This window comes from Gymnoscopelus braueri (genome assembly GCF_963280865.1).
Source record: "Gymnoscopelus braueri genome assembly, chromosome: 12".
NCBI lineage: Eukaryota > Metazoa > Chordata > Actinopteri > Myctophiformes > Myctophidae > Gymnoscopelus > Gymnoscopelus braueri.
In genome coordinates, this window is record NC_137614.1 from 35,674,067 (window position 1) to 35,701,153 (window position 27,087).

General features: G+C 44.6%; 1 protein-coding gene across 1 annotated transcript in view; it reads left to right on the top strand.

Moving 5' to 3' along the window:
* The window catches only part of LOC308097323 (agrin-like), a 419,134-nt gene that overhangs the window by 333,713 nt on the left and 58,334 nt on the right, over nt 1–27,087 (top strand). The window contains 5 exon segments of the mRNA XM_080445056.1: nt 768–873; nt 11,079–11,340; nt 11,343–11,518; nt 16,768–16,893; nt 23,373–23,500. Coding sequence (XP_080301182.1) covers nt 768–873; nt 11,079–11,340; nt 11,343–11,518; nt 16,768–16,893; nt 23,373–23,500 — 798 coding nt within the window.

The following is a 27,087-nucleotide window of genomic DNA, read 5'->3' on the forward strand; positions in this document are numbered from 1 at the left end:
TTAATTCAGTCATTCCTTCTCATTTCATGGATTTCCAGAAATGTTTATGAGGTCACAAACATTATTGATGGCAAACCCAATGTTAAATGAAAAGTGCCCGAATCACTCCGAAACTTTTTCTACCCCCCCTAAGTGGGGGTCTACGAACAAATACTTCGGGTTCTGATTTTGGCTCCGCCCCCCGGAAGTGGGTGAAACAGGCACCTCAAACACTTGGTGGAATTGTTCAAAAATGTTCAAAGTGTTTTTTTTTTCGATTTTGTATTTTTCTTAGATGCTTCTTTTTATGCAGAATTTTTCCATTTTTTTTTTTTTTTTGTTATATTTTTTTAAAATATTTTATTATTAACAGACACAATTGACATGGGATGAGTATATCTGAGTGATGATTTAGGCTCAAACTTTTGAAAAAGGTTTGAGGGACATACACCATATGATATTAAATTAAAAAAAAATTAAAAAAATCATGGTGTAGCTCCTTTAAGTTAATGATTAATAATTGTAGTCCAATAAACGTGATCGTCCACCACTGCTTATGCTACTGATTCCATGCAAAGCATCTTGGGAGATAATCTCTAACCCAAGTCATGTGAACCGTTACGTCTCTATTAGCAATGGCCGCTCTGGAAGCACAGCGAGCGCGGTGTAAAAAGTCAAATGCTCGGGGTGGGTGGGTGTCTGTCTTGTGGTGATATCTTGTCTGCCGATGGGGAGGATTACATGTTTTTTCCCCCTCCTCTCTCTCCATCTCTGTCGCGGTGGAGCAGGTGTGCGGCTCGGATGGGGTGACCTACGCCGACCAGTGCCAGCTGAGGACCATAGCCTGCAGGCAGGACAAGGACATCACTGTGGATAGCTTGGGCCAGTGTCCAGGTGAGGCCCGGCGAAGCCGTCATACATCACACACACACACACACACACACACACACGCACACACACACACACACATGCTCCGCTTGAAAGATAATGAGTAGTGCTGCAGGCCTTCCAATCAACACAATCTCCCTGTTTCTCTAAGACTGTTGTTTTTCTCTCTGCCTTCAGTCTCTCGTAGCCCATCTGTCTCTTAGCTCTTTTGACGAACAAAGGGTCACCCAGAGCCTTCCATAACGTTGCTGTCGGGCAGAAAAGAGAGTTTTGGACATATGAGGTTTCCACCCGACAGAGACCATAACCTGAAACTTTTCAGAACCCATGAAGTTCTGGAATGTTCTTGTTTTGTTTTCATTTATGTTTCCATTATAACCCGAAACAGCCCTGAAGAGGGAGGTATACGTCTCATAAAAGAAGTGAAAATAGCCGCTCCTCTAAAAGCTCACAATGCATTGTGAGCTGCTATTTTTGCTACTTTAGGGGGAATAAAATATCATTTAAGTATAAGTTGGCTTAGTATTACCCTCCTGAGCAGGGCCCACGTTGGGTTCTGAGAACCTTATCAGAATCCAAGCCGTAGTGCATAGAAACAAACATCCAGAACCTGTGCAATACGTTTCACGGTACGGCATGGTTAAAGATCTAATAAGGGTCCATTTGGTTTCTCAACTCACCATCATTTAGCTGGGGACCACCTGGAACCCCCTCAAGGACCACTGGTGGTCCACTGGTTGAGAACCACTGCTATACACAAACACAGTAATAGCGGCAGCAGTAGTTGCTTGTAAACATGCCTGATCTGGTTATTCCTTTGATAATTAGTAGGGGGGAAAAGAACACGGGGCGAGCACACGACATTGAACCCTAGCGTCCCTGTTCTGGGGGTGAACATAGCCGCGAAAATAGCCGATCTACAAGCTCACATACTGTAGCCTAAGAGATTTGGTGTGGAGGGGCCAAGTATAGAGCCCTGAGGGACTCCAGTCAACAAATGATATCGTTGCTGTCGGACAGAAACCTCTTATCTCCATTTTTTAACTGTTGGTGTTTTTTTGTAAATTAATGCCCTTCTTGATCATTCTACAGCGTCACACAAAAGCCTCAAAAGTAGCAGATCCGTCGTAGCTCTGCTAGTTCTGCTATATTTGAATGGGAATCCTGAAAAGTAGCAGTTTTGGACGTGTGAGGTTTCCACCCGACAGAGGCGATATATAGGTCAATGGACGAGTCACGTATAGCGTCACATGAATTAAGTCCCGTTTAGATGTTTACAGCCGAGCGTCTCACGCCGACTTCCAACGACTCCCATTTTGCTCGCCGTTTTTTTGTTGTCAGAGTCTGCGCGGTCGGGGGCTATTTTGAACGAGCGAACTCCAAGCTCGTACAATCGAGCACGTAGAATCGCTTATGTCGGTTTTTGCCTGCGGGAGCAGCAGGTGTCAGAATTGAGCGAGAGCGACGACGCCCCCCCCCCGCACGAGGGAAGGGGGGAACGGTGTCAGACAGCGAGAGAGTAATAATTTAGGGAGAGAGGAGCGCATGGCTGACAGATGCTCCCCTGTAGATACAGACCTGTGCCGTTCTGACTGGAGCCATGAGCCTCACACAATCCCCCCCAACATTCTGGTGACACTTTTTCCCCGTTTGATTTCTGGGCCCACTGTGGGGATTAGGTTCTCTTGCTCCAAACACATCAATCCCTTGATGTGGGGGGTGGGGGGGGGGGATAGAAACCCTGGCCCCCCCTGACACCTGGGCCTGTTAATACTGACACAAACTGACACATTACAACATCAGGGGAGCACCGATTAAGACGTTTTCATGACCGAGTACAAGTGGTTTCTTTTTTCGCATTAATAAAAAATGCAACATCCGAAACTCATACTACTCAATCGTTATGTGTGGCATAGCAGTTGTTTAACAGCTAGCTGAAAGGCCAATTACAGTGCACCGCTCCTTCTGGGTTATGGGATCTAAACAGCACGCCACGTCCCTCCTGGTTATAGGATTGATGTTGCTTATAAAACACACAGACGTCCCTTCGGATTGTGGGAACGGCGTCACTTATTAACACAGCTCTTTGCAAGTTGTTTTTTTACTGGATACAAGAAGCAAAATGTTACAAGTGCACCTTTAAAATACTCCCAAATCATTATGTCTTAACATTTTTGGAAGCGAAGAACTGGATGAAAGTGCGTACATGGTTCTTGCCATCGATGAGTATAAGATATATATTTTAGAACTGGTATATCTCTGGCATATTCCAGGGCCACTGTCTAGGTCGGACTAGGCCCCTCTGAATCATTCAGTGTTTTGGTCCCCCTCACAGCGGCCCTCTGGTGGGGCAGGTACTTCACTTAGAAACGGTACAAGCAATTTCTTTTCCCCGCGTCAGTTCCAAATGCCTCGGGGCGGAGTGCAGTAACAGGTGCTCAGAAGATTGCCAAAGCCAATGGCTTTCATGTACACCGTGGAGGCGTGCAGTTTGGCTTGGTAGCTGGCGTTATTGCAGGGCTGAAGAGACACCATGGGGGGTTGGGCACATTGCGGGGGGGGGGGTGGGGGGTGTTGGAGGACAGGCGGTGGCAGTGCCAGCTGGGTGGTGTTGGCCGCAAACCAGCACCAGGTGCCTCAAAAAAATTCGGTTTGGAATAATGCTCGCTCTCTATTTTGTCGGTTAGCACTAGTGATATCCCAACCAACCTGTGTGCCGTGTATACAACTAGGGGGGCCGTGAGGATATTTATTGCAAGTGGGGCCCCCAAATAATTGGCAAAATGGAATGATGATATAACATTAATATTCTTTCTCTCCCATAAAATGAGAATAAAATATATTGAAAAAAAAAAAAAAAAGTAACATTAATTTAAAATCTTTAATGTACTTTAATGTATCTAAAAGTACACTACGTTAGTTCCATTGATCCAAGCTGGAACACGATCGATTGATTGATTGATTGATCATTAAAATAAACATGCTCTGAAAATGCACGCACGGCCCCCACCCATCTGACCACTTAACACGGCAGCCGAATGGCTGCCGTGTTAAGTGGTCGGATGGCTTTATAGCAGGCAGGAATCCGTGGGATGAATTCCTCTAGCCCGTCAGCGGACCTGCTCTGCGACACTTGACCTCCCCGGAGTGTTTTGTCGGACCGTGTGTACGCCAGAGGTGTGGCTTTTTAGAAAATTGTCCCCGCATGTTCATTTTCAGGAGCTTTTGGGTGCCAAAAGACCAAAACAAATCTGAACGAGGGGATAGACGAGGCTTTGATACGGCCCAGAACATCTGGTGATTACAAATTCAGTGCCGTGGGTTCGCGAGCGAAAATGCGAGTTTGCTCTGTTGCCTGGCAATAGAGACGTATAGGGTAGGATGTAATCCTGTACCTGGCACACAGCAGGAAGGACTCCTCCTCTCTACCCAAGCCCCTTGAGCAGTGGTGGAAAGTAACTAAGTACATTTACTCAAGTGCTGTGCTTAAGTACAATTTTGAGGTACTTATACTTTACTTGAGTATTCAAAAAATATTTTTTTGATACTTTATACTCCTACTCTGACATCTCAGGGCCAAATATTGTACTTTTTACTCCAAACGTTAGTTAAAAGTTACTTTGTAGATTTAGATAATTATTGCAAAAACATTCATTAACCTATTAAGATGTATTTTGTGCTTCTATTTGAAAATAGCCAATTCACAAGCTCACAACTGTAGATCTGCTATTTAAACAAATAAAAAAAGTTTGACACATTTTTTAAAAATTTCTATAAATAAATGTTGAGTACTTTTACTTTGGTATTTAAGTAAATGTATAATTAAGTACTTTCACTCAAGTAAAAACTTTGAATACAGCACTTTAACTTGTAACAGGCCTGGTATTTCTACGCGCGCTAATCCTACTTTTTACTTAAAGGGATACTTCACTTTCACATAAAATAAACATTTTAAAAATATATTAAAAATAAATGAAAAAAGTAATGGAAAATTCATGGCCCTCTCACGCATTAGAGTGTCCTACTAATGTGTGAGGGGGCCTTTATTTTGCCATAACTTCTTTCATTTTTTTTAAATATTTTTTTTTAATGTTTATTTTATGTGAAAGTGAAGTATCCCTTTAAGTACAAAATCCGAGTACTTCTTCTTCCACCACTGCCAACACTCACCAGCCCTCCGACAGCCAACAAGGATCTTTTTAATTTCTTTCCCCGGATGCGGCCTCGCTGAGGGGATCCGCTCGACTCGCCCGCTCGCCGCTCGGGGGTTACCGTAGATCACAAGCTCATTTCACGTGTGACTGGGTGCGAATTAGCATTTTGCTGCTTGCCTCCCGCTCCCCTCAGCACCACGCCTCAGCCGTCCCCGCTGTTTACATGCGGCGCTTACAGCCGCGCAAGGTTCAATGCCACGGCATGCTAATGCTGCAGACACAAACAACGTTTCATGCTAAAAAATAAATAAATAAAAAAGTAACTCGGATGAAGGCCGCCCCTCGCTGAAGTTTCACACTTTTGTAGATTAAGAATATACATTTTTAATGAGACTGTCATGCCCTTTTGCCTTTTTAGTGTCAAAATATATAAAACATTTATGCGTTATTTATTTATTTATCTATTTGATCTTCCGAGTTTAGAAAAAAACATATTTTTGTACAGTATGAAATATTCATGATTATATTCATGAAAATGTAGTTTGGATGAGGATAAGAGACCTACGCGGCCAAAACATGAACAAATTATTGATCTTTCTCCTGCCCGTCCGTAAAAGTGTAAAACAGCAAAAAAGCCTCCTCTCCTGAAAATCGTCCCCGACATTTGGCAGTGGTACCGGCCTGTCCCATATGGCTTCATCACCTGTAGGTTTGTGTGGCAAATTGGCAGCAAGTGGCACCATATGGCCATATGGCCAGATAGCTCTCTCTCTCTCTCTCTCTCTCGCATTCCCCCATGGCTACTCCTCCTCCTCATCACCGCCATCCTCTGTCATCATCCTCCTTCTCTATTCCGCTCTCACCGGATCCATCACTGCCATCTTCTATACTAGCGTCAGCTCGGGTTCTAACACCCGCCCCCCCACCCCCCACCCCCGGCTTCCGTTCTTCACCCTTTCGTCTTTGTTTTTCTTTTTTTTTCTTTCACTTGGTTTTGTTTGGTCTTCTTTCCCACACCCTTCCGATTTCACCACCCGCCTTTCCCTCTGGTCTCGTATGGTATTGTACAGTTTTTGAGGTACATTTACTTTCACTGCAGTAAAAAAAAGGGGGAAATATTGCCAGCTATTTGACAGCTTTAGTTTCTAGTTACTTTGCAGGTTAGGATTATTAATACAAAACATATATTAACCACTGTTATACTTTGGATATTCGATATATAGCTTGACGTACAAGCTCATAATGTGCCGCAATGCGACCCGCTTGCTATTCGGAACCAAAATCTGACAATTTGGTTGCGCTGTAAAGTATAATCTGATGCCAATACTTTTGTACTTTTACTCGAGTAACATTTTTAAACACAGGCCTTTTACTTCCGCCACTACTCCTCCTCCTACACGCTGAGCGCGCAAGCCCGCCGTCGCAGAACAATCTTAATAGCCACCTTTCAGAGATAACTGCACCTCGCCACTGACAAGCCCCGATGAACAAAGCCCGGCTCCGCTCTACTACCGTCCGCTCTCTGTACAGGAGTGCTGTCGAAAAAAAATAGCAGATCTGCAAGCTCGCTACGTGTCGCAGTGCGACACGTAGCGAGCTTGCAGATCGGCTATTTTCTATTGCGCGACGCCGGCGCACGACAAAGTATAAATCGGTCTGACGGACAAAAAAAAGGCAAGAAAGCAAATGGACTGTTAAACCTAGTAATGCTGAGGGTTAGCCTGCCCTCCCCTCGTCCAAACACACACACACACACACGCACGCACACGCACACGCACACGCACGCATACGCACACACACAGTGAGCAGGGTTGTCCAAACGCTAACACTGCGCACCTGACTGACAGGTGTAGCCAAGAGGAAAGGCAGAGTGTGGCACCGCTCTGGGGCGATATCATCGACGTTGGCTCTCACTTCCGCTCTCTCTCTCTCTCTCTCTCTCTCTCTCTCTCTCTCTCTCTCTCTCTCTCTGACAGAAGCAGAGGGTTGTGGTATGGTGCGCGGGGAGGGTGGGGGGCGGGCAGCGGTGCATGATTATACCCAAACCCCGCTTCGTCAAGGTATTGAGTTTCGCACCTCGGCGCGTAATTGCCGATCAAGTTTGCGATTATTAGCATGCAATTAAATCCTACGCATAATGTTAGCCGAATTTTAATGTGGTGTGAATCCACTGAACGGGGCGGATTCTCTCTCTCTCTCTCTCTTGCTCTCTCTCTCCCTCTTTCTCTTTCTCTTTCGCCGGCTTATTTTCGTGTCACCCCCACGCTCACACTCGGGGGACGCGGGCGAAGTAAAAGCGACAAATATTGTCACGCCCGCCTGCCTTGGCACAATCTGAAGCACTTACTTACCCCCCCCCCCAAACCCCCCCCCCCCCTGGCTACCCCCCCCCCCTCTACGCCCCCACCCCCCTCAGGAGTTTTTGTCCTATTTATCTCTTTTATCAGACTGTTTGTCCTTTTGCACTGAAGCCTTTATGCATGGGTAATGATGGTCTCTCTGCAGACAGCCTCCCTCTCTCTCTCTCTCTCTCACTCTCTCTCTCTCACTTCTCTCTCTCTCTCTCTCTCTCTCTCTCTCTCTCTCTCTCTCTCTCTCCTCTCTCTCTCTCTCTCTCTCTCTCCCTCTCTCTCTCTCTCCTATCTCTCGCTCTCTCTCTCTCAGTGGTGAAAAGTAACTAAGTACATTTACTCAAGTACTGCCCTTAAGTACAATTCTGAGGTACTTTTACTTTTGAGTATTTTCTACAACTTTTTTACTCCACCACAATTATTTGACAGCTTTAGTTACCGGTTATTTTTCCGATTTGATTATTAATACAAAACACGCATTAATCCTTAAACCCTATAGTATTATTAGTACAAAAATTATTACTGAATAGTAATATATATACGTATAATATATAGGCCTATATTACTATTCAGTAATAATTTTGAAATATTTCTATACATTTGGAAAACTTGAAGACGCATTGATTGCATTTGTACTTTAATTTGTACTTTCACTCAAGTAACAGTTGAATGTTGCCTCATTGTGGCATTGTTACTTTTACTTAAGTACAAAAAATTGGAGTACTCCCTATCTCTCTCTCTCTCTCTCCCTCTATCTCTCTCTCTCTCTCTCTCTCCCTTTCCCCCTCTCTCTCTCTCTCTCTGATGTGGAGTGGCGTGCGCGTGGTATGTGCATTCTGACAACAGAGTGTTGTGCTGGCGTTGACGGATGCTTGCGCTCAGCGAGCAGCAGTCTGCCGTCTTTGAAGTCAGAGTTAACGGCGCGGCTTCTTCTTTCTCTTCGGCCTATTTCTATCAATCATTCATCACTGGAGGCACTGGCTGCCGGTGATTAAAGCTGCTCTACCGGAGTGCGGCATTTGAATATGGATATATAATTCATAGGCATTGGCACAGCATGTACACACACACACACATGCACACACACACACACACACACACACACGCACACGCAGAGTAACATCCTAATTAATTTAATTTCACTGCGAGAGTATACAAATGCAGTGTCTGTTTGGTTCCATTTGTGTACTCTCAGAGTTACAAACTGATGCATTATATTAACACTGTACAGTAAACAACACGCACTTCCCACGTACTCCTGGGTTAACCCATTAAGACCTGAGGCCGATTCTATACAAAATGTCTTTTTAGAAAAAAGCTATGTTTCTATATCAGTGGTGCTCAAACCTTTTCATGTCAAGGACCCCCAAAATTATATGTATTTAGCCGCGGACACCCATCTCAAAATATGTTGTTCCAGGGACCCCCCAGAAGCAAAGATTTGAGTAACAAATGTTCGCTTGGAAAAAATATACACTAAAAGATTTGCACAAATTTTCAAAAATAGCAGATCTACAAGTATATCTGTATCTGTATATCTGTATCTGTATATCTTGTATATCTGCTATTTTTGAATAGCCAAAGTGTAAAGATCAAAAAATTACACAGATATTGAAAGATTTGCACACATTATCACGTTTTTTTTTCCCCCTCCAAAATAGCAGATCTACAAGCTCATAGCGCGGCACCCTATGAGCTTGTATATCTGCTATTTCTATAATAGCCAGAGAAATCTAAAATGACACAGATGCGTTTCCGGATTGACTGGGTTAAGGCGCTATATATTTACCTTTATGTACACAACCACAAGCTACTACGGTATGTGGCCGTTATATTGTACACACACACACACACACACACACACACACACACACACACACACACACACACACACACACACACACACACACAGTTTAAACCATTAAGACCTGGGACGCATCTGTGTCATTTTTTTATTTGAGCTAAAAAGCATTAGTTTACACTTTGGCTATTCAAAAATAGCAGATCTACAAGCTCATAGCGCGGCACCGAGTGCCGCGCTACGAGCTTGTAGATCGGCTATTTTTGAAAAATCGAGAAAATGTGTGCAAATCTTTGAATATACTGCATATATTTTTAAAGCGAACATTTTTAACTCAAATCTTTGCCTCTCGGGGGTCCCTGGAACAAAACGTTTTGAGATGGGAGTCGGCGAACAAATACATATCATTTTGGGGGTCCTTGACGTGAAAAAGTTTGAGCACCACTGATATATGAAACATACGTTTTTCAGAAAACCGTTGGGATTTAGAAGACATTTGTAGAATCGGCTTCAGGTCTTAATGGGTTAACCCCATCTGTACTGTACTGTAGGTCATGTTCGAGGCAGCATCACATTCCAGAGAAACGATATAACTGAATATTGTACATCATTCTTTAGCATATTCCATCTTCCATTTTCAACTCACAGCATACGCAGTGGACAACTAGAGGTTCCTCTATTATTATGGTTTGTCATGCAAAGATTTCCTCTCTCTCATCTCATCCTAGTTATTATCGGACGCGCATGCGCACACCTCTTTCATTGCAGGAGGTTTTGAAAGTCAGTTTTTCCAAACAGTTCTTTGCGCGTGTGTGTGTGTGTGTGTGTGTGTGTGTGTGTGTGTGTGAGTGTGTGTGTGTGTGTGTGTGTGTGTGTGTGTGCGTGTGCGTGCGTTGTGCGTGTGTGTGTGTTTTGTTTACTGTGTATGTCGTGCGTGCAAGTAGTGCTATACTTTCGAGGGACAAAGGTCCCCACAAGTATGGTAGAATTTGAGAATAGTCAGCTGTGAAGACCATTTCTTCCCTGGTTTTCACAAGAGAAATGGTTCTTTTATGGTGAGACATGCTTGGTTTATACTGTGCACTTTTGTCACACACCCCAAAATGGTAACATTTACGGTATAAAAATTATCATCCTAAATGTTGATGTTCTCACAAGTATAGTAGCCTAATACGAATGTGTGTGTGTGTGTGTGTGTGTGTGTGTGTGTGTGTGTGTGTGTGTGTGTTGTGTGTGTGTGTGTGTGTGTGTGTGTGTGTGTGTGGTGTGTGTGTGTGTGTGTGTGTGTGTGTGTGTGTGTGTGTGCGTGTGTCTGTGTGAAAATGAAATGTCAATGCTCTAGTCTTGTTTACTGTGTATACACAGAATCACAGAAAAGGCTTGGCAGTATGCAGCCAAGAATCTGTCAATGAATTCTCTGGGAAAGAGGACACTGCAATACCAAGACATGTTGTGTTGCGAGAAAAGTCATTTAAAACGATGAAACATAAAAATCTATATGTGTTTTTAATCATTTATTGGCTTAAACCATTGATACCTGGAACGCTTCTGTGTCACTTTAGATGCCTTTGGCTATTCAAAAATAGCAGATATACAAGCTCATAGCGCGGCACCGAGTGCCGCGCTATGAGCTTGTAGATCTGCTATTTTTGAAAAATCGTGAAAAAATATTTTTTATCTTTTTTCAAAAAACTGTTAGGATTTAGATTTTTTTTAAAGAATCGCCTCAGGTCTTAATGGGTTAAGATGTGTTGACTTTTGGTACTTTCTTTGTATAACAGTATAAGGCCTGTACCATAGCTTGTATTGTTAGGTCAAAACCAAGCATTTCCATCTTTGCTTAAAGCCATTCATACATTTGCATTCCTTGCTTCCTCCCCTCCTCCCCCTTCCCCCCCCCCTCAGATCCCGTCGCCGAGCCGGCCGGCCGACCCACCCCCGACCCCTCCTCCGTCACCCCCCCCCCTCCCCCACCCCGTCCGCCGGCCCGGCCCCCCCCGCCGCCGCCGCCGGGCCACGTGGAGGGGCTCCCGCCCCCCAGGACCGTCGACGCCCCGACTGCGCCCACCACCACCCTCACCTCCCCCGACCCCTCTCCCCACCACCACACCACCCATGCCCAGCCTCAGCACACCAACCGCTTCACCCCCACCCCCACCCCCCCGCGCCGGCCCCCCCGCCCCCCTCGGCCTCCGCCTTTGAGGACTCCGGCAGCGGCGAGCCCAGCGGGGAGGAGCCCGGCGTCGAGGAGGACGAAGAGGAGAAGGAGGAGGAGGAGGAGGAAGAGGAGGCAGGTAGCAGTGGCGTCCCCCCAGAGGAGGCCAGCGGAGGAGAGGAGACTGTCGGTAAAATTCACCCCACTCATTCACTTCATTGCCCATAATGCTTTGGGAGGGATTGAGGGGAGGGGGGGGGGGGGGTGACAGTTGAGCAGTGGTGGAAAGTAACTAAGTACATTTACTTAAGTACAATTTTGAGGTATTTGTACTTTACTTGAGTATTTCCAATTTCCAATACTTTTACTTCAACTCCACTACATCTCAGAGGCAAATATTGTACTTTTACTCCACTACATTTATTTGAAAACTTTAGTTACTTTACAGATATGTATTATTATATTATAAAACATACATTTACCACTTTAGCCATATTATATACATAGACTATTTGAAAATAGCCGATCTACAAGCTCACAACGCGTCGCATCGCGACGCGTTGTGAGCTTGTAGATCTGCTATTTTCAAAGATTTAGTACTTTTACTTTTGATACTTTAAGTACATATTGATGCCAATACTTTTGTACTTTTACTCAAGTAAATTTTGAATTCTGGACTTTTACTTGTAACAGAGTATTTTTATATTGCAGTATTGGTACTTTTACTTAAGTAAAGAATTTGAGTACTTTTTCCACCACTGCAGTTGAGTCGGGGGGGTTAAGGTCGTCGAACCGACGCTTGGTTCTAGATTGGCTTTCGCCCTGCACCATAACACATTCATGCCACCATCTGTTATTACTTCATACGGACATGGTTAGCAGTGTAGGTTTTATTGTCACATCCCAGGGTTACAGGTACAAAGAAGTGGGTGAAATAATTTTTTTTTGTGTGAGCTCCTTCATTCGTTGTTTTCGGGGAAGAAAAAAGGGGCGCAGGGGGGGGGAGGGAGGGGGGGGGCAGAGAAACGGAGAAGGAGAAAAACAGAAAAGAAACGTCAAAAGACATAAGGTGCAAAAAAGTAGCAGGTACATTGGCAGGTACACATAATAAGGGAAAACTTCACACGACGCAAGAAATCCACGGAAAGTAGTAAATGTTTTATTTGTTAGCGACATTTGTGACCGGATGAATCTCATTTCAAACTTAAACAGATAAACCAATAGAAAAATCAAACAACAACAAAAAAAAAAACTGCTATTGACAACACACTTTGTGTGACAAAGTGTCTGCAAGTACGGTTCGCACACGTCGCTTCCCCGGCCCAAAATAAGACATAAATCTCTTATTCTGGAGGGCAGGGAATCTATCAGCGTCGTTCAACTGTTGCTACATCATCCGTGGTCGTCTCTGATTGTGCCCCGCGCCCACTTCGCTCTGAACAAGCAAAAATAAACCTAAAGCCAGACTCTGTCAAATACACTGTCGGCAGCACAGATGACTGCTTCTAGCAGTGGTGGACAGTAACGAAGTACATTCACTTGAGTACTGTAATAATTAACCCATTAAGACCTGAGGCCGATTCTAAAAATGTTTTCTAAATCCTAACTTTTTTTTGAAAAAAATATTGAAAATAATTTTCCACGATTTTTCAAAAATAGCAGATCTACAAGCTCATAGCGCGGCACTCGGTGCCGCGCTATGAGCTTGTATATCTGCTATTTTTGAATAGCCAAAGACACAAATGACACAGATGCGTTCCAGGTCTTAAAGGGTTAAGTACATTTTTGGAGTATCTGTACTTTACATGAGTATTTGTATTCTTTTGTTACTTGTGACTTTGACTCCACTTCATTTCAAAGACAAATATTGTACTTTTGACTCCACCACATTTCTAGGAAGGGAAAAAGTACGCTATGAATTCACCGCTTTAAGCCCTATTTCACGTATTGTGAAAATAGCAGATCTACAAGCTTGCAACAGCTTGTAGATCTGCTATTTTCACCATTATTGATATTTAAAAAAACATTCTGGAGAAGCTGATTTGTTTTATTACAATGTCAAAATTGTAACACAACAATGCATTGACATTCAAAAGAAAATGTACTTTGTAGTTAAGTACACATTTGACAGAGCAACCTGGAGTAATCAGAGAAAATAATGATACCTGGGCACTTCAGGAGGATAAAATATACTGGAGCACTCGACTGGTCTGCACTCTGCACGTGTTTTATTGTTTTTAAAACAATAAAACAGTCGAGTGCTCCAGTATATTTTATTTGGGTAGTCTCTCCTGAAGTGCCCAGGCATTATTATTTTCTTCTGACGCAACTCTTCTTCCTTCTGCTGGCTGAAGCGCGCAGGACTCAAATTCTTTACTTAAGTAAAAGTACCAATACTGCAATATAGAAATACTCTGTTACAAGTCCAGAATTCTAAATTTACTTGAGAAAAAAGTACAAAAGTATTGGCATCAAAATGTACTTAAAGTACCAAAAGTAAAAGTACTACAATGTTTGAAAATAGCAGATCTACGAGCTTGTAGATCGGCTATTTTCAAATAGCCTAGGTATAAAATAGGACTAAAGTGGTTGATGTATGTTTTATAATTTAATAATCTATATCTGCAAAGTAACTAGTAACTGAAGTTCTCAAATAATTGTAGTGGAGTAAAAGTACAATATTGGCCTCTGAGATGCAGTGGAGTAGAAGTAAAAGTACAGAAAATTGGAAATACTCCAGTAATGTAAAAATACCCCCAAAAATGTACTTAACTACAGTACTTGAGTAAATGTACTTAGATACTTTACACCACTGACTGGGGGTCGAGTACTTTATCCACCGCTGCCCGCATCTAGCCATACCTTGTCACTCAGGCACACAAACAGTCACTTTCAACATGTCCTTCCGACTGTAACGCTTTGGCCCCGGCCGGCTAAACCCACTCCGCCCTCACAGAGTGTCAGAGTGGAGCTGGTTTTGAGGCCTTTTTTCAATCACGCCTCTTTTTTTTTCCCCCGCGCCGTTGTTTTCCATCCCTCTGAAGCTCAGTGACCTGCCGTCACCCGGCGGGCTCGCTGTAACGGCGCTGAATTGATGGAACTGCGTGCCCCCCCCCCCCCCCCTCTCCCTCGCATCTCTCTCTCTCTCCCCCTCTGCGTCGTAGATTTATTCTCTTGTCAGATCCTGACCAGAGTGCTCACTGACACGAGGCGCATGTATCCCCCCCCGCCTGCCAAGGAGAGACAGTGGTGTCTTGTGGCGGGTCTGCATGTAAATGCGACCTCTGTGTGTGTGTGTGTGTGTGTGTGTGTGTGTGTGTGTGTGTGTGTGTGTGTGTGTGTGTGTGTGTGTGTGTGTGTGTGTGTGTGTGTGTGTGTGTGTGTGTGTGTGTGTGTGTGTGTGTGTGTGTGTGTGTGTGTGTGTGTGTGTGTGTGTGTGTGTTCTTTGTCTCTGTGAGTTTGAATGAGCGGTCAAGCGTGTGTTGGTATATTTGATGTTCTTTTTTGAAATTGTGCATGTGTGAAGGTACGTGCGTGTGTGTGTGTGTGTGTGTGTTTATGTGTGTTGTCATGCAACGTAGTATGTGCAGCGTTCCTATGTGTGGTATATATGTGTATATGTGTGTACGGTCCAGTACGTATGTCTTGGACCGTCTGCATTCCAAGCGCGTCTCTGTGATTTAATGTCAGGGGAGGCCAACGTATGGGAGTGTGTGTGTGAGCGTCAGACAGCCATCCATCTGACAGCCCTCACCACTCACAGGGGACCAATCCAGGGTCCCTGTGGTACACCCCTTCCCCGCTCCTCCCGCTCATAAATCCTACAGACCGAGGACCGACAGATGCCCTGTAAAACCTCCCCCCATCTCGCTCTCTCCCTCTCTCTCTCTCTATCTCCCGTCTCTCTCTCTCTCTCTCTCTCTCTCTCCCTCCCCGTCTCTCTCTCTCGGCTTGCCATTTAGCCCACTAGTCCTTGAAAAGGATGACCCTTCCCTCCGGCGCCGTTTACGACTCAGCTTTAGCTGTGCAGCCGTTTGCCTCTGCCATCACCCCCACCCCCACCCCCACCATAAAAGTGCAGCCCCTTGCCCGCCCGACCTCCTCGCCTTCCATCCCATCATTGATCACTGAGAAAGCAGGCTTCCACTGCTAAACCCCCCCCCCCCGGGAACCCGGAAAAACAGAATGGCCACTTTTATGTCTCAAGAAACGATAGCCCCGATTAGGGCTATTTTCTATGGGGCTGCATTTTCGGCAATTATCCGAAAATATGTGGAAACCGACATTAAGAACCAATAACAGACTTAATCTTTCTCATGTAGGTTAATTGAACAGTTGAGTAGCATGTTTTTCTTTTAATGTATTCTCTTTATTACTTATATATCAACGAAACAACACCAAAAAAAATCGACTATATCCATTGGTTTGAAAATTGCCGATCCACAAGATCACAATGCATCGCGATGCCTGCTTGTAGATCTGCTATTTTCCCTTTTTTCTTAACAATCATTCATTAATCGTAACCGACGCAAAAGTCTGAATTTCAATATTTGAAGTCATGTTGCCCAGCCTTAAGCCAGTGGCACGATGAAGCCTTAAAGATAACAGTCCGACCAATCAGCGACAGAGATTATCTGGCTGGGCTGCTAATGCAGGCCCGAGTCTCCGGAGCGTTTTGTGTGCGGAACGAGCAGAGATAGTAGGTGCTCATTACGCTGTGCTATCGTTCTTTCCATCGGGGGTAAAAAAAGAGCGCCAGGTGCAGACGCGGAAAAGACCCATGAAAGTAGCTACTACGTTATCACTCCTGACAGATGTGTGCATTGGCATGTTCACAGGCTGTCAGTGCACGCGGAGTGTGGGAAAAGAAACACGATGCGAATAAGAAGCGGAAATTGAAAAAAAGCAGAAATCAGCGGTGTGACCTTCTCCCTCTGGGTGTCGTCAGAATGTGAACTTATGAATTCAATTAACCCATTAAGACCTGAGGCCGATTCTACAAAATGTCTTCTAAATCTGACGACAGTTTTCTGAAAAACGTATGTTTCTATGTGAGTGGTGCTTTTCATGTCAAGGACCCCCAAAACGATATGAATTTGGCCGCGGAACCCCATCTCAAAATGTTTTGTTCCAGGGACCCCCCAGAAGCAAAGATTTGAGTAAAAAAAAATAGCTTTAAAACAATATATATTCAAAGATTTGCACCCATTTTCACGATTAAAAAAAAATAGCAGATCTACAAGCTCGTAGCGCGGCACTCGGTGCTGCGCTACGAGCTTGTATATCTGCTATTTTTGAATAGCCAAAAGTGTAAAATAATGCTTTTTAGCTCAAAACAAACAAAACAATTACACAGATGCGTTCCAGGTCTTAATGGGTTAAAGCTTCATGAATTATTCGGAGCCCTCTCCTCTCGCCGTGTGTCCCCCCCCCCCCCAGGTACGACAGTGGCTGCCACCACCTTCCCGACGCCCGACGACAGGTCGTCCTGTGACAACACGCCCTTCGGCTGCTGCCCCGACGGCAAGACGGCCTCCAGCACTCCAGAGGGCGCCAACTGCCCCTGTAAGTAACTCACCCCCTGGTGTAACATGTATAACACCAGACACCACACACACAACACTTGATTTATAGGAATGTACAACACCATCACTGTCTCTCTTGTCTTCTTTCTAGGGCAACATCCTAACCCTGCCGTTGCGCTCTCTGCCCATTTTTACCTGCCTTCCTGTTTCTATCTCAATCTCTTTTATTGTTCTCTCTCCTCCTTTCTCTTCTGGCTCAGTTACCTGTCACCTCTCTCTGTCACCTCTCTCAAGAACAGATTCAGAGCTGCGCTACTGAATCTGTCGGGAGCCCCGTTCAGGACGTGTGCGCGTCAGCTCACAAGTGGGCGTGCCTTCCGATCAGGAAGCAGGCCGCGCTTTACCCAATCAAATGTAGTGGGCGGGATTTACTGTCTGTGCGCTCCCTTCCCACTGAAAACAAACTCACTTAACAATAGCGTCCTCGGAGCAGACAAAACCACGGAAAGATATTCACATTTTAACTTGCTCTTTCATCATAGAAACAAGTGGGGCTTATAACCAAAACGATCCATGTTCTCTGGGAGAAGTGGTGTTAGTGTTCCGTGTAGAAATATTGTCAGTGGGAATGAAAACATGAGCGCACCACCGGAAGTGGAGCGCTGAGGGCAGACCAAAACCCCGGTTTCCTTGCGCACGGGTGCTCCATTCAGCTCCCCCCAGAGCCAAGTGAAAGAGTAAAAAACAGCAGAGGGCGCTGTTTTTACTTTTTATTCAGCGATGGGTTCCCAGATTGCCTCGTGACAGACGGGCTTATTCATAAAACGTGCAGCTGCGCACAAAACACCCGGAAAAGTTCCTGACTAAACTAAATCTGTGTTGGAAACCAAGACGCCCTCATTTTGTTTTAAAGGTCACATTTTACATTCATTATAGGTCCTCAAGACCTTACGGTATTCGATGTTGTTTTTCCGAAAATACCACTCGGATTATGCATTCTGGTAGGCCATGCCTTTATACCCTTCTGTTTCCGTCCTCTCCTGGACAGGCTGTTTTCTGTGTCTGTAGATTTAAATGCAAATAAGCTTCTGCTCGCCACGTGATATGATAGAAAATATGTTAATTCCATAATGCATAAAATCTTGAGTTTAAAAAAAAGTTTACTTTTGTATGAACAATCAGAACAGTGGGATCTGCGTTGGCATTGATCACAGTCCCTGTAACATCCATCATCACAGCACAACTTTTTGTGCAATCTGAGCAAAGAAATTAACATTTGACTGCATCAGTAAAAAAATATTATTAATAACAATAATCATTCTTATTTATACAAAACAATCAAAACAGTGTTTTTGAGAATCGACACAAAACATAATGTCGTGAGACTCGAGTGTATTGATATTTTCTTACACTCCCAGTTAATAGATACATCATATACCAGAGTGGAATGTGCACATCGCCTTTTTCATAATACGGGACCTTTAAGACATTTCATCACAAAACGGTAACAGTAAACTATACAAAAAAAAAAAAAACGACCGCATATACGCATTCATGAATAAGAAACCGCTTGACTGTGACGGCCTGCCCTTTTGTCTAGTCCTGTCTGTTCTCTCCACACCGTGAAAATCCAGAGCGTTGATTTAACCCAAATAGGGTCGGTTTGGGTCCATACGTACACTCTCTGAGTTAAATTAACGCTCAGGACTTGACAGTGGACCCGTTCCTCTTTTTTTTAATTCCCCCCTCTCAATGCCACTGGTCTGTATCTATCTGTCGTCCCATACCTCAGTCGCTCTATTTTTCTGCTTCACTCCAGTCGGTCTCAATCCAATCTGCCTCAGTTCATTTCCCTGAGGGGTCCCAGCAGCCAGGGAGCCAACACAAAGACCCATGCAGGGCAAAGCCAGCCCCTGTTGCACCAGCCACTAGCTTCTGCTAGAGTTGGTCCACAATGATAAAAGACTCTAATTCTCTCCCCTTTGCTTCTGCCTGTCTGTCTCTCTCTCTCTCTCTCTCTCTCTCTCTCTCTCTCTCTCTCTCTCTCTCTCTCTCTCTCTCTCTCTCTCCCTCTCTCCCTTTCTCTTCTTGCCTTGCTTGTTTGCTCGCTTGCTCGCTCCCTTTCTCTCCCTTAGTCCAATTCCCCTCTCTATTTGTGCTTGTTTAGAGGAGAGTAAACCTTGCTCAGAGAGTGAGGGACTCTCACTCTCTCTCCCCGGAGGGCCCCTGGGGGAGTGTGCCAGGCCATGACCAGAGAATCGGGGGGGCCACGAATTAGCGCACCGGGGCGGGGCGGGCGGCCTCATGCGGTCACTCCCGATTCACTGGTGCGGACGAGTTGCCGCCCAAAAGGCCTCCCAGTTAACCAGTGGGATTCGCTGTTTACAACCAACAGTGTGTTTTCTGAAGTTGTCTTTCTCCCGGCCGCGCCACACACCAGCGTTAGATGGCAAGCTAATGCTTTTAGCCCTGATTTAGCGACCTGTGCGTTTAGGCGACAAGGTGAAGAGGAACCGAGTGCTGGAGGCCAGGCTCCAGTCCCCCCCCCCCCCCCCCCCACACACACACACACACACACACACACACACACAGTCATGTGGTGCTCGAAACGGTCATTATTTACGTCCTTCCGGAACGCCCCTCAGTAGACAACAACAGGTGATACAAATCAAACTAATGCAAACGTTTATGTCAGCTAAATGCCCCTCGCTAACAATGATGTCACTCCAACCCCCCCCCCCCCCCCGATCAATACTTTCATTCAGCTGAGAGGCGTCGCCGATAAAAGATAGGCTGATCGATACGCAAGGCTCTTATTTCTCCCGAGGACGGCTTATAGGCCGAACCGCCCGTCATTAGGACAGAAGTGACGCTCCGCTTAAGCTAAGGTGCCTATATCAGCTCCATCTCGTTGTATTTTCCAGTGTATTGACAAAATGTCATTCCGCCTTTGGGTTTTGGGGCGTGCTGTTGGGGGAAGGCGACCGCTAATAGATAGCTGTCTGTATCTTCAGACCGCCGTACCGTATCTGTTTAGCCACTGTCTGGTGAATCGCCTCGAGGTCACAGTCTAAGAGATGACGAGGGCGAGATGTGTGCAAAAAACTGTCACTCGAGGGAGGGTTTTCCACAGCCAAAGTCAGAGTTTACTTTAACCCTTTAAGACCGGGGAAGCATCTGTGTCATTTTAGATTTCTTTGGCTATTCAAAAATAGCAGATCTACAAGCTCATGGCGCGGCACCGAGTGCCGCGCCATGAGCTTGTAGATCTGCTATTTTTGAAAAATCGTAAAAATATGTGCAAATCTTTGAATATATATATTTTTTAAACTAACATTTTTAACTCAAATCTGTGCTTCTGGGGGTTCCCTGGAACTAAATATTTTGAGATGGGGGTCCGCGGCCAAATACATATAATTTTAACCTTGACATGAAAAAGATTGAGAACCACTGACATAGAAACATAGGTTTTTCAGAAAACTGTTAGGATTTAGAAGACATTTTTTGAATCGGCTTCAGGTCTTAAAGGTTTAATGACATTCACTTTTACACCACATTCAAAGTCTTTGTCCTGGTCCTTCAAAAGTGTACAAAAAGTTTTAAGTGAAAATTCCATTCCAGTGATCAATGGCAGGTGTTTTTCTCCCACATTTCTAAAGCCTTTTCAACTGCAATGAAAAAAGAAATCTTTGCCTGCGGGTGTCGCTGGTGAGGGATTTTGCCTGTCAATCATCGCCTCTGCTCCGCCCCCCCCAAAGGAAAGGATAGGGGAGGGGAGGGGCGAGGAGGAGAGTGGGCGGGATTATTCGACAGTGACCTCACTGTCGAAGGGCCAAGCTCAGATTACTTTTCAGCCTGATTATTCAGAAAACCCCAGACCACAGAAAATCCACTGAATGTTCTAAGTTCAGGTTTTTTGGGTGTAATTGAGGTCATAAAACCCCAAATAAAACATTGAAAATAAAAAAAGTGAAAATGAATGTCATGATACCTTTAAAGGGTTAAAGAGAAAATGCTTAAACCCTATATATCCTCACCGTGCAGCAAATAGCGAAAACAGTTGATCTGCAAGCTCACACGGCGTTCCATCCCGGCACATCATGAGCTTATAGATCGGCTATCTTCACTAATCGTTGCCCAGCAGGTTGAAAGTGGCTAACGGACTGGATGGACAGTGACGAATGGCTAAAATAAAAAAGGATAAAAAAGAAACACGGTGTGTGTTGGTGAGGTGCCAGGATACTGCCTCTGCCCTCTGGACAGGACTAGAAGATGTATTTAACTGGAGTGTAATAGCATTCATATGGTGCGGGAAGATAATAGCCAAGCGAAAGTGAAAGTTAATGGTACGCTAAGCTCCAGCTACTGTAAACTCTTCCCATATGCCAGTGGAAGTCTGACAAATCCATTACGCTTTACAGTTCAATAAGATCTGATAGGCAAACACAGCCCTTCATCCTTACTCTCTCTCTCTCTCTCTCTCGCTCTCTCTCTCCCCCTCCCTCCCTCCCTCTATCTCTCTCTCCCTCTTTCCGTCCGTGACGGCTGTGGGCCGGAAAATCACCCTCTTCTGATGTTTGTCTTTCTTTGCAGATTACAAGTCAGATCTAACCCCCCCCCTCCCCCCAGCCCCCACTCCACCTTATCGGCCCCTCAAACCCTCACCCATTTGCTTCCACTTTATGGCCCCTCGTCAGATTTTAATCGACGTGTGTGTGTGTGTCGTGTGAGGAGCCGTAGAGGCGGGGAGATTGGGTGGGGGGTGTGTGTGTGTGTGGGGGGGGGGGGTGTAGTAGCGAGGTGGTCGTCCTTATCATGCAATTTTAAAACCGGTCGACGTCTGTCACCGGTTTTCGCCGGCATTAGGTAGACAATCACGCGGCTATCTTTCATGATAATCATTACAAGTGCTCTTCCTCTCTCCCCTCCTGGCGTAGCCCGGGCGAGGGTACGTACGCACAACCCGTGATTGATTCGGGCAATTTGTTGGGCTGATTACGGGCGTCGTGAAAAACCCCCGACATCAGCGCCTCCTAGGCTCCTAGCTGACTGCTTCACTCTGCCCCCGATACCCCCCTCTCTCCCGCTCAGTGGTGGAAAGTAGCCGAGTACATTTACTTCATTTATAGTTATGTACTTGGGTCAAATGTTGGGGGTACTTTGACTTTACTTGAGTATTTCCATTTTCCACTACAATTATTTGACAGCTTTGGTTGTCAAATAGTAGTCAGAATAGTAGTAGTAAGTAGTATTTATTTATTTTTTTAATTTTATCTGCCAAGTTACTTTGCAGATTTAGATTATTAATACAAAACATGCATTTGACATACAATTCAGCCCTATGTTATGCTTTTTCTCTTCAAAAATATGCAATCTACAAAATATTTGACAAATTTAGAAAATAAAAATAAAATGTGAAATGGGATATTCTGCATAACGAGTACTTTTACTTTTGCTACTTGAATACAGGACTTTTGCTCGTAACAGAGTATTTCTAGATTGCGGTATTGCTACTTTTTTAAGTAAAAAAAAAAAAAAATCTGAGTACGTCTTCCACCACTGCCCCCCTTGGACACTGTCTCCGCCACCATGCAACCACATCTCCCTGCAGTATTTCATGTCTCTCTCTCTCTCTCTCTCTCTCTCTCTCTCTCTCTCTCTCTCTCTCTCTCTCTCTCTCTCTCTCTCTCTCTCTCTCTCTCTCTCTCTCTCTCTCTCTCTCTCTCTCTCTCTCCCGGTCAGCAGGACCATAACAGTGAGTTGATAGATGTTGGTGCATGTAACCTCCAAGGTCGTTCAGGGAGAGGCTCTCTCTCTCTCTCTTTGCTGAAGAGGGCACTTTTGAGAGTGTCTTGCCACGGCGTCCTGTTTGTTCCTATAAAATGTTTCCTACATGCACGCCCGTGCGCGCATGCATGTATGTGTGTGTGTGTGTGTGTTGTGCTCAACCTTTTTCCAAGTGTCTAACCTGCTCTCTCTCCACTCAGCCCTCCGCGCCTCCACCGACTTTTGGGACGAGACTCGGTCTGGTAAACGCTGGCCCGTTTTTCCCACCCCCCCAAAAAAGTTTCCTTCTCTCCCTTCTTCCTTCCTTATTTCCCCACCATATATATCCCACGATCCACTCCACCCACCACCACCACCCCACCACCCCCCCACCCCACTGTCACATCCACAGCCAAACTCCTGCCCTGAGTCGCCCCCTCCCCCCAATCCCTCCACCCCCACCCAATGACCACAGCAAACCGGTCAAAAATGACCGACACTAACAACCTCCCCCTCCTCCACCCCCTCCTTTTGTCAACCACACCAACAAACAACAACAAAACACGTCCCTCATCACCACTAACCCCCGAGAGACTGGCACTGCCCCTGTGTTGAGGTTGTTGTGGGGTGGCGGGTATAGGCTGTGCGGAACGCCCTGTGTGTGTGTGTGTGTGTACGTACCAGCCATGACATTCTTAACATTCTTTTAACATTTATCATCCTTTTTTCCATCCTCTTCTTCCCGCCTCGCAGCGACCATGAGGTTCAGCGGGTTCCTGCATCTGGACCAGGTGGAGGGCCAGGAGGTCTTCTACACGCCGGAGATGGAGGACCCCAAGTCGGAGCTGTTCGGAGAGACGGCCCGCAGCATCGAGAGCGCTGTGAGTACACCGTTAGGAGACGGCGGTTATATAGGGGGGGGGGGGGTGGGGGGCAGTGTTGCCAGATTCTGTGAGAGAAACAAGCAACCAGGTCTAGGAAAACCAGCCCAAAAGAAGCGACTATGGGCCACATGAGCACTTTAACATATACATCAGCTATTTGAAAATAGCAGATCTGCAAGCGTTGCGACGCGTTGCGACGCGTTGCGAGCGTGTAGACCCCCCCCCCCCTCCTCCCCCACCCGTATCCCACTATTTTCCTATTTTCAAGCACATAGAATAGGGCTTGAGTGGTTAATAGAATTTCCCCCAAGTGTTTTGTACAGTTGAAAATACAGGTTGGAGAATGCTTCATTTGACTGAGTGTAAAAATGGAGTCCACTTTGGGGTTCACTTTCAGAATCAAAGAGAACACTCTGGATGTTGCTGTGTGTGTGTGTGACAAAGAGACTTTGAGACACTTCATGTTAGCCATGACCACTTCCAACAGCTACTGGCTTGTGGATGGCGTGATTTATCACTACCGTAGTCTTTTCAGAATCAGAATCAGCTTTTTTTGTCAAATCACAGGTATGTGTGACTCCTATGTGTGAAGAAGTGGGTGAAATTCTTCTTCATTTTTGTGCACGCTCCATCATTTTGTAGCTTTCATGAGAACGGAGAGGAGAGAGGTTAGAGTAAGAGCAGGAGAGGACTGAGAAACAGGTAAAAAAAAATCCAAAAGATATATACATACCGTACGGTATATACAGATAGCAGATTGATGTTTAGAACATTAGCATCATGCAGGTGTGTGCATGTTCTTTAGAACAGTGGTTTTCAACCTTTTTCATGCCAAGGACCACTAAATTGATATACATTTGGCCGCGGACCCCCATCTGAAAATGTTTTGTGCCAGGGACCCAGATTTGAGTTAAAATGTATATATATATATATTCAAAGATTTGCACACATTTTCATTTTTTCCCCCCAAAAAATAGCAGATCTACATGCTCATAGCGCGGCACTTGGTGCCGCGCTATGAGCTTGTATATCTGCTATTTTTGAATAGCCAAAGCTAAGTGGTTAAAATGATTCTATACTAATTTTGCTGGGGACCTCCTGGTACCCCCCTCAAGGACCACTGGTGGTCCTCGGACCACTGGTTAAAAACCACTGCTTTAGAACATTGGCATGGCAGGTGTGTTCAAAACATGCCGCCATGAGTCAAGGTTCGTGAAAGATTCTAAATGGAACCTATGAGTACATTAGCTTGTGGTTGCAAAAAGTCTTCAGGTTTAAGCAATTGATCGCTTTCTTGGACTGAAAATGAAGTATACTTTGACAAAGTTGGCCCAACACTCCAAGGGTATTCAAAGTCGATTGGAGAGATCATATGCCAAACTATCAGCAACATCTTTCATCAGCGTTTCATCAGCAACTTCACTGGTTTACTGAATTGCTGATTTAGATGTCAGCTGTGCCAAAATACTGCCAAAGAAAAGTACATGCCCTGAGGCATCTGCGATAAAATTGGCATGTTTATTCAAATAAAGTGTGTTCTAGGCAGAGCATGAGAAACCCAAAAAACTGATTCTCCCCCATGCTAGTGTCATACAGTTGAAAAAAAAGCTCGAGCACTTAAAGTTCTTTTAGGATCTCTTATTTAATAATACATCACACTTATATAGCGCTTTTCATAGTACCCAAAGTCGCTTTACAAAACAAATGAAAAATAAACAACTTTATTAAGAGAGAATTATTTAAAAGGCTAAAAATTGAGGAAGGAGAAAAACGTAAGCGAAGACTAAAAGGCAGAAAGGGATATTTGATTTAAGTTAGGCGGGGAAAAAGAGTCTGATAAGGTGGGCTTGAACACGTTTTATTTGAACACATTTATTTATTAAATGTAGTGAGTAATTATCATGCTGAGGGAAGGCTTTGGCCGAAACGTTCCTTGCTGCTGCTGGGTCTTTTAATAAATAAGAGATCTTAGAAGGACTTTTAAGTGAGCACTGAGGGATGCAACTAGTCAGGGGATATTAGCAGAACATTTTCCGATCTTGGAATAAATTCCTTACAAAAACAAATCTTCACCAATGTGTTTGTAAAGGTGTCTAGTAACACATCTCACAAAGACTGAAATGCAGTTTCCCTAGGAGAATTTTTGACAGCTGCTGAAAGTTGGGGTACCCACCATTTCACCCACAGCCCCAATCTCAATGGGCTTTTTACACAAAAAGTATACCTGGAAAAGGATGGCTATGGCCGTTTTTAGCCCAAGGAGTGGTTTTGGTGCAAAACAAATGCTTGCAATGGATTCAGAATCAATGGATTCAGAATTCAAAAACACCCTAGTTTGACCCCTCATATGCTACTTAAAACAGAATTAAAATTTGATTTATTTCCCCTGCATGGAAATGCAGGGAAATGGTGGGTACCCCAACTTTCAGCAGCTGTCAAAAATTCTCCTAGGGAAACTGCATTTCAGTCTTTGTGAGATGTGTTACTAGACACCTTTACAAACACATTGGTGAAGATTTTTTTGGTAAGGAATTTATTCCAAGATTTTTTTAATATCCCCTGACTAAACATAGAATTGGGAGTGAAACCCGTTTTTATTAATAACTTAAGATAATGACATGAATTAAAGACATTTAAACAAAGTCATAAATGACACACAGAGCAACTCAGGAAAATAAGCATAATCATCCTAAACCTAAGCTTGAGTTTCAAACACTAACCTGACAAACACAAAATAAAGTTACAACAAAGCCCTACTTATTCTCTACTCTAATTTAATCTAACCAAAATATGATACAAAGATCTGGCTTCAGTGGCTCAGTGATTCACATTAAAAGAGCACTATGTAGACTCAAAACATACCGTACAAATACAGGGACCAAAACAAAGTGCATGTGTGGGTGGACAGCATTACCGCAAATGCTGCCAGTTATCACACGTGTTTGAAGGCATTAAGTAGTGTCCTCCAACCAATCACTGGAAGCAGTGGTGATTGGCAGCCAGCAATCAGGAAATGCTCCGCACTTGGAAAGTGAACACTCACTCTCACACACAACCCCATACATACACTGACATAAACCCACACACACACACACACACACACACACTGACACATAACTCCACTGCATACTCGCACACGTAACAGCGCCGGTGATCTTTTCAAATTACTTGGTTATATTTTCAGAGCCCTGCACCCCATAACCCATTAAGACCTGGAACGCATCTGTGTCACTTTTTGATTTGATCTAAAAAAAGCATTATTTTACACTTTGGCTATTCAAAAATAGCAGATATACAAGCTCGTAGCGCGGCACCGAGTGCCGCGCTACGAGCTTGTAGATCTGCTATTATTGAAAAATCGTGAAAATGTGTGCAAATCTTTGAATATATATTGTTTTAAAGCGAACATTTTTAACTCGAATCTTTGTTTCTGGGGGTCCCTGAAAATTTGAGATGGGGGTCGGCGGCCAAATACATATCATTTTGGGGGTCCTTGACATGAAAAAGTTTGAGCACCACTGATATAGAAACATATGTTTTTCAGAATACTGTTGGGATTTAGAAGACATTTTGTATAATTGGCT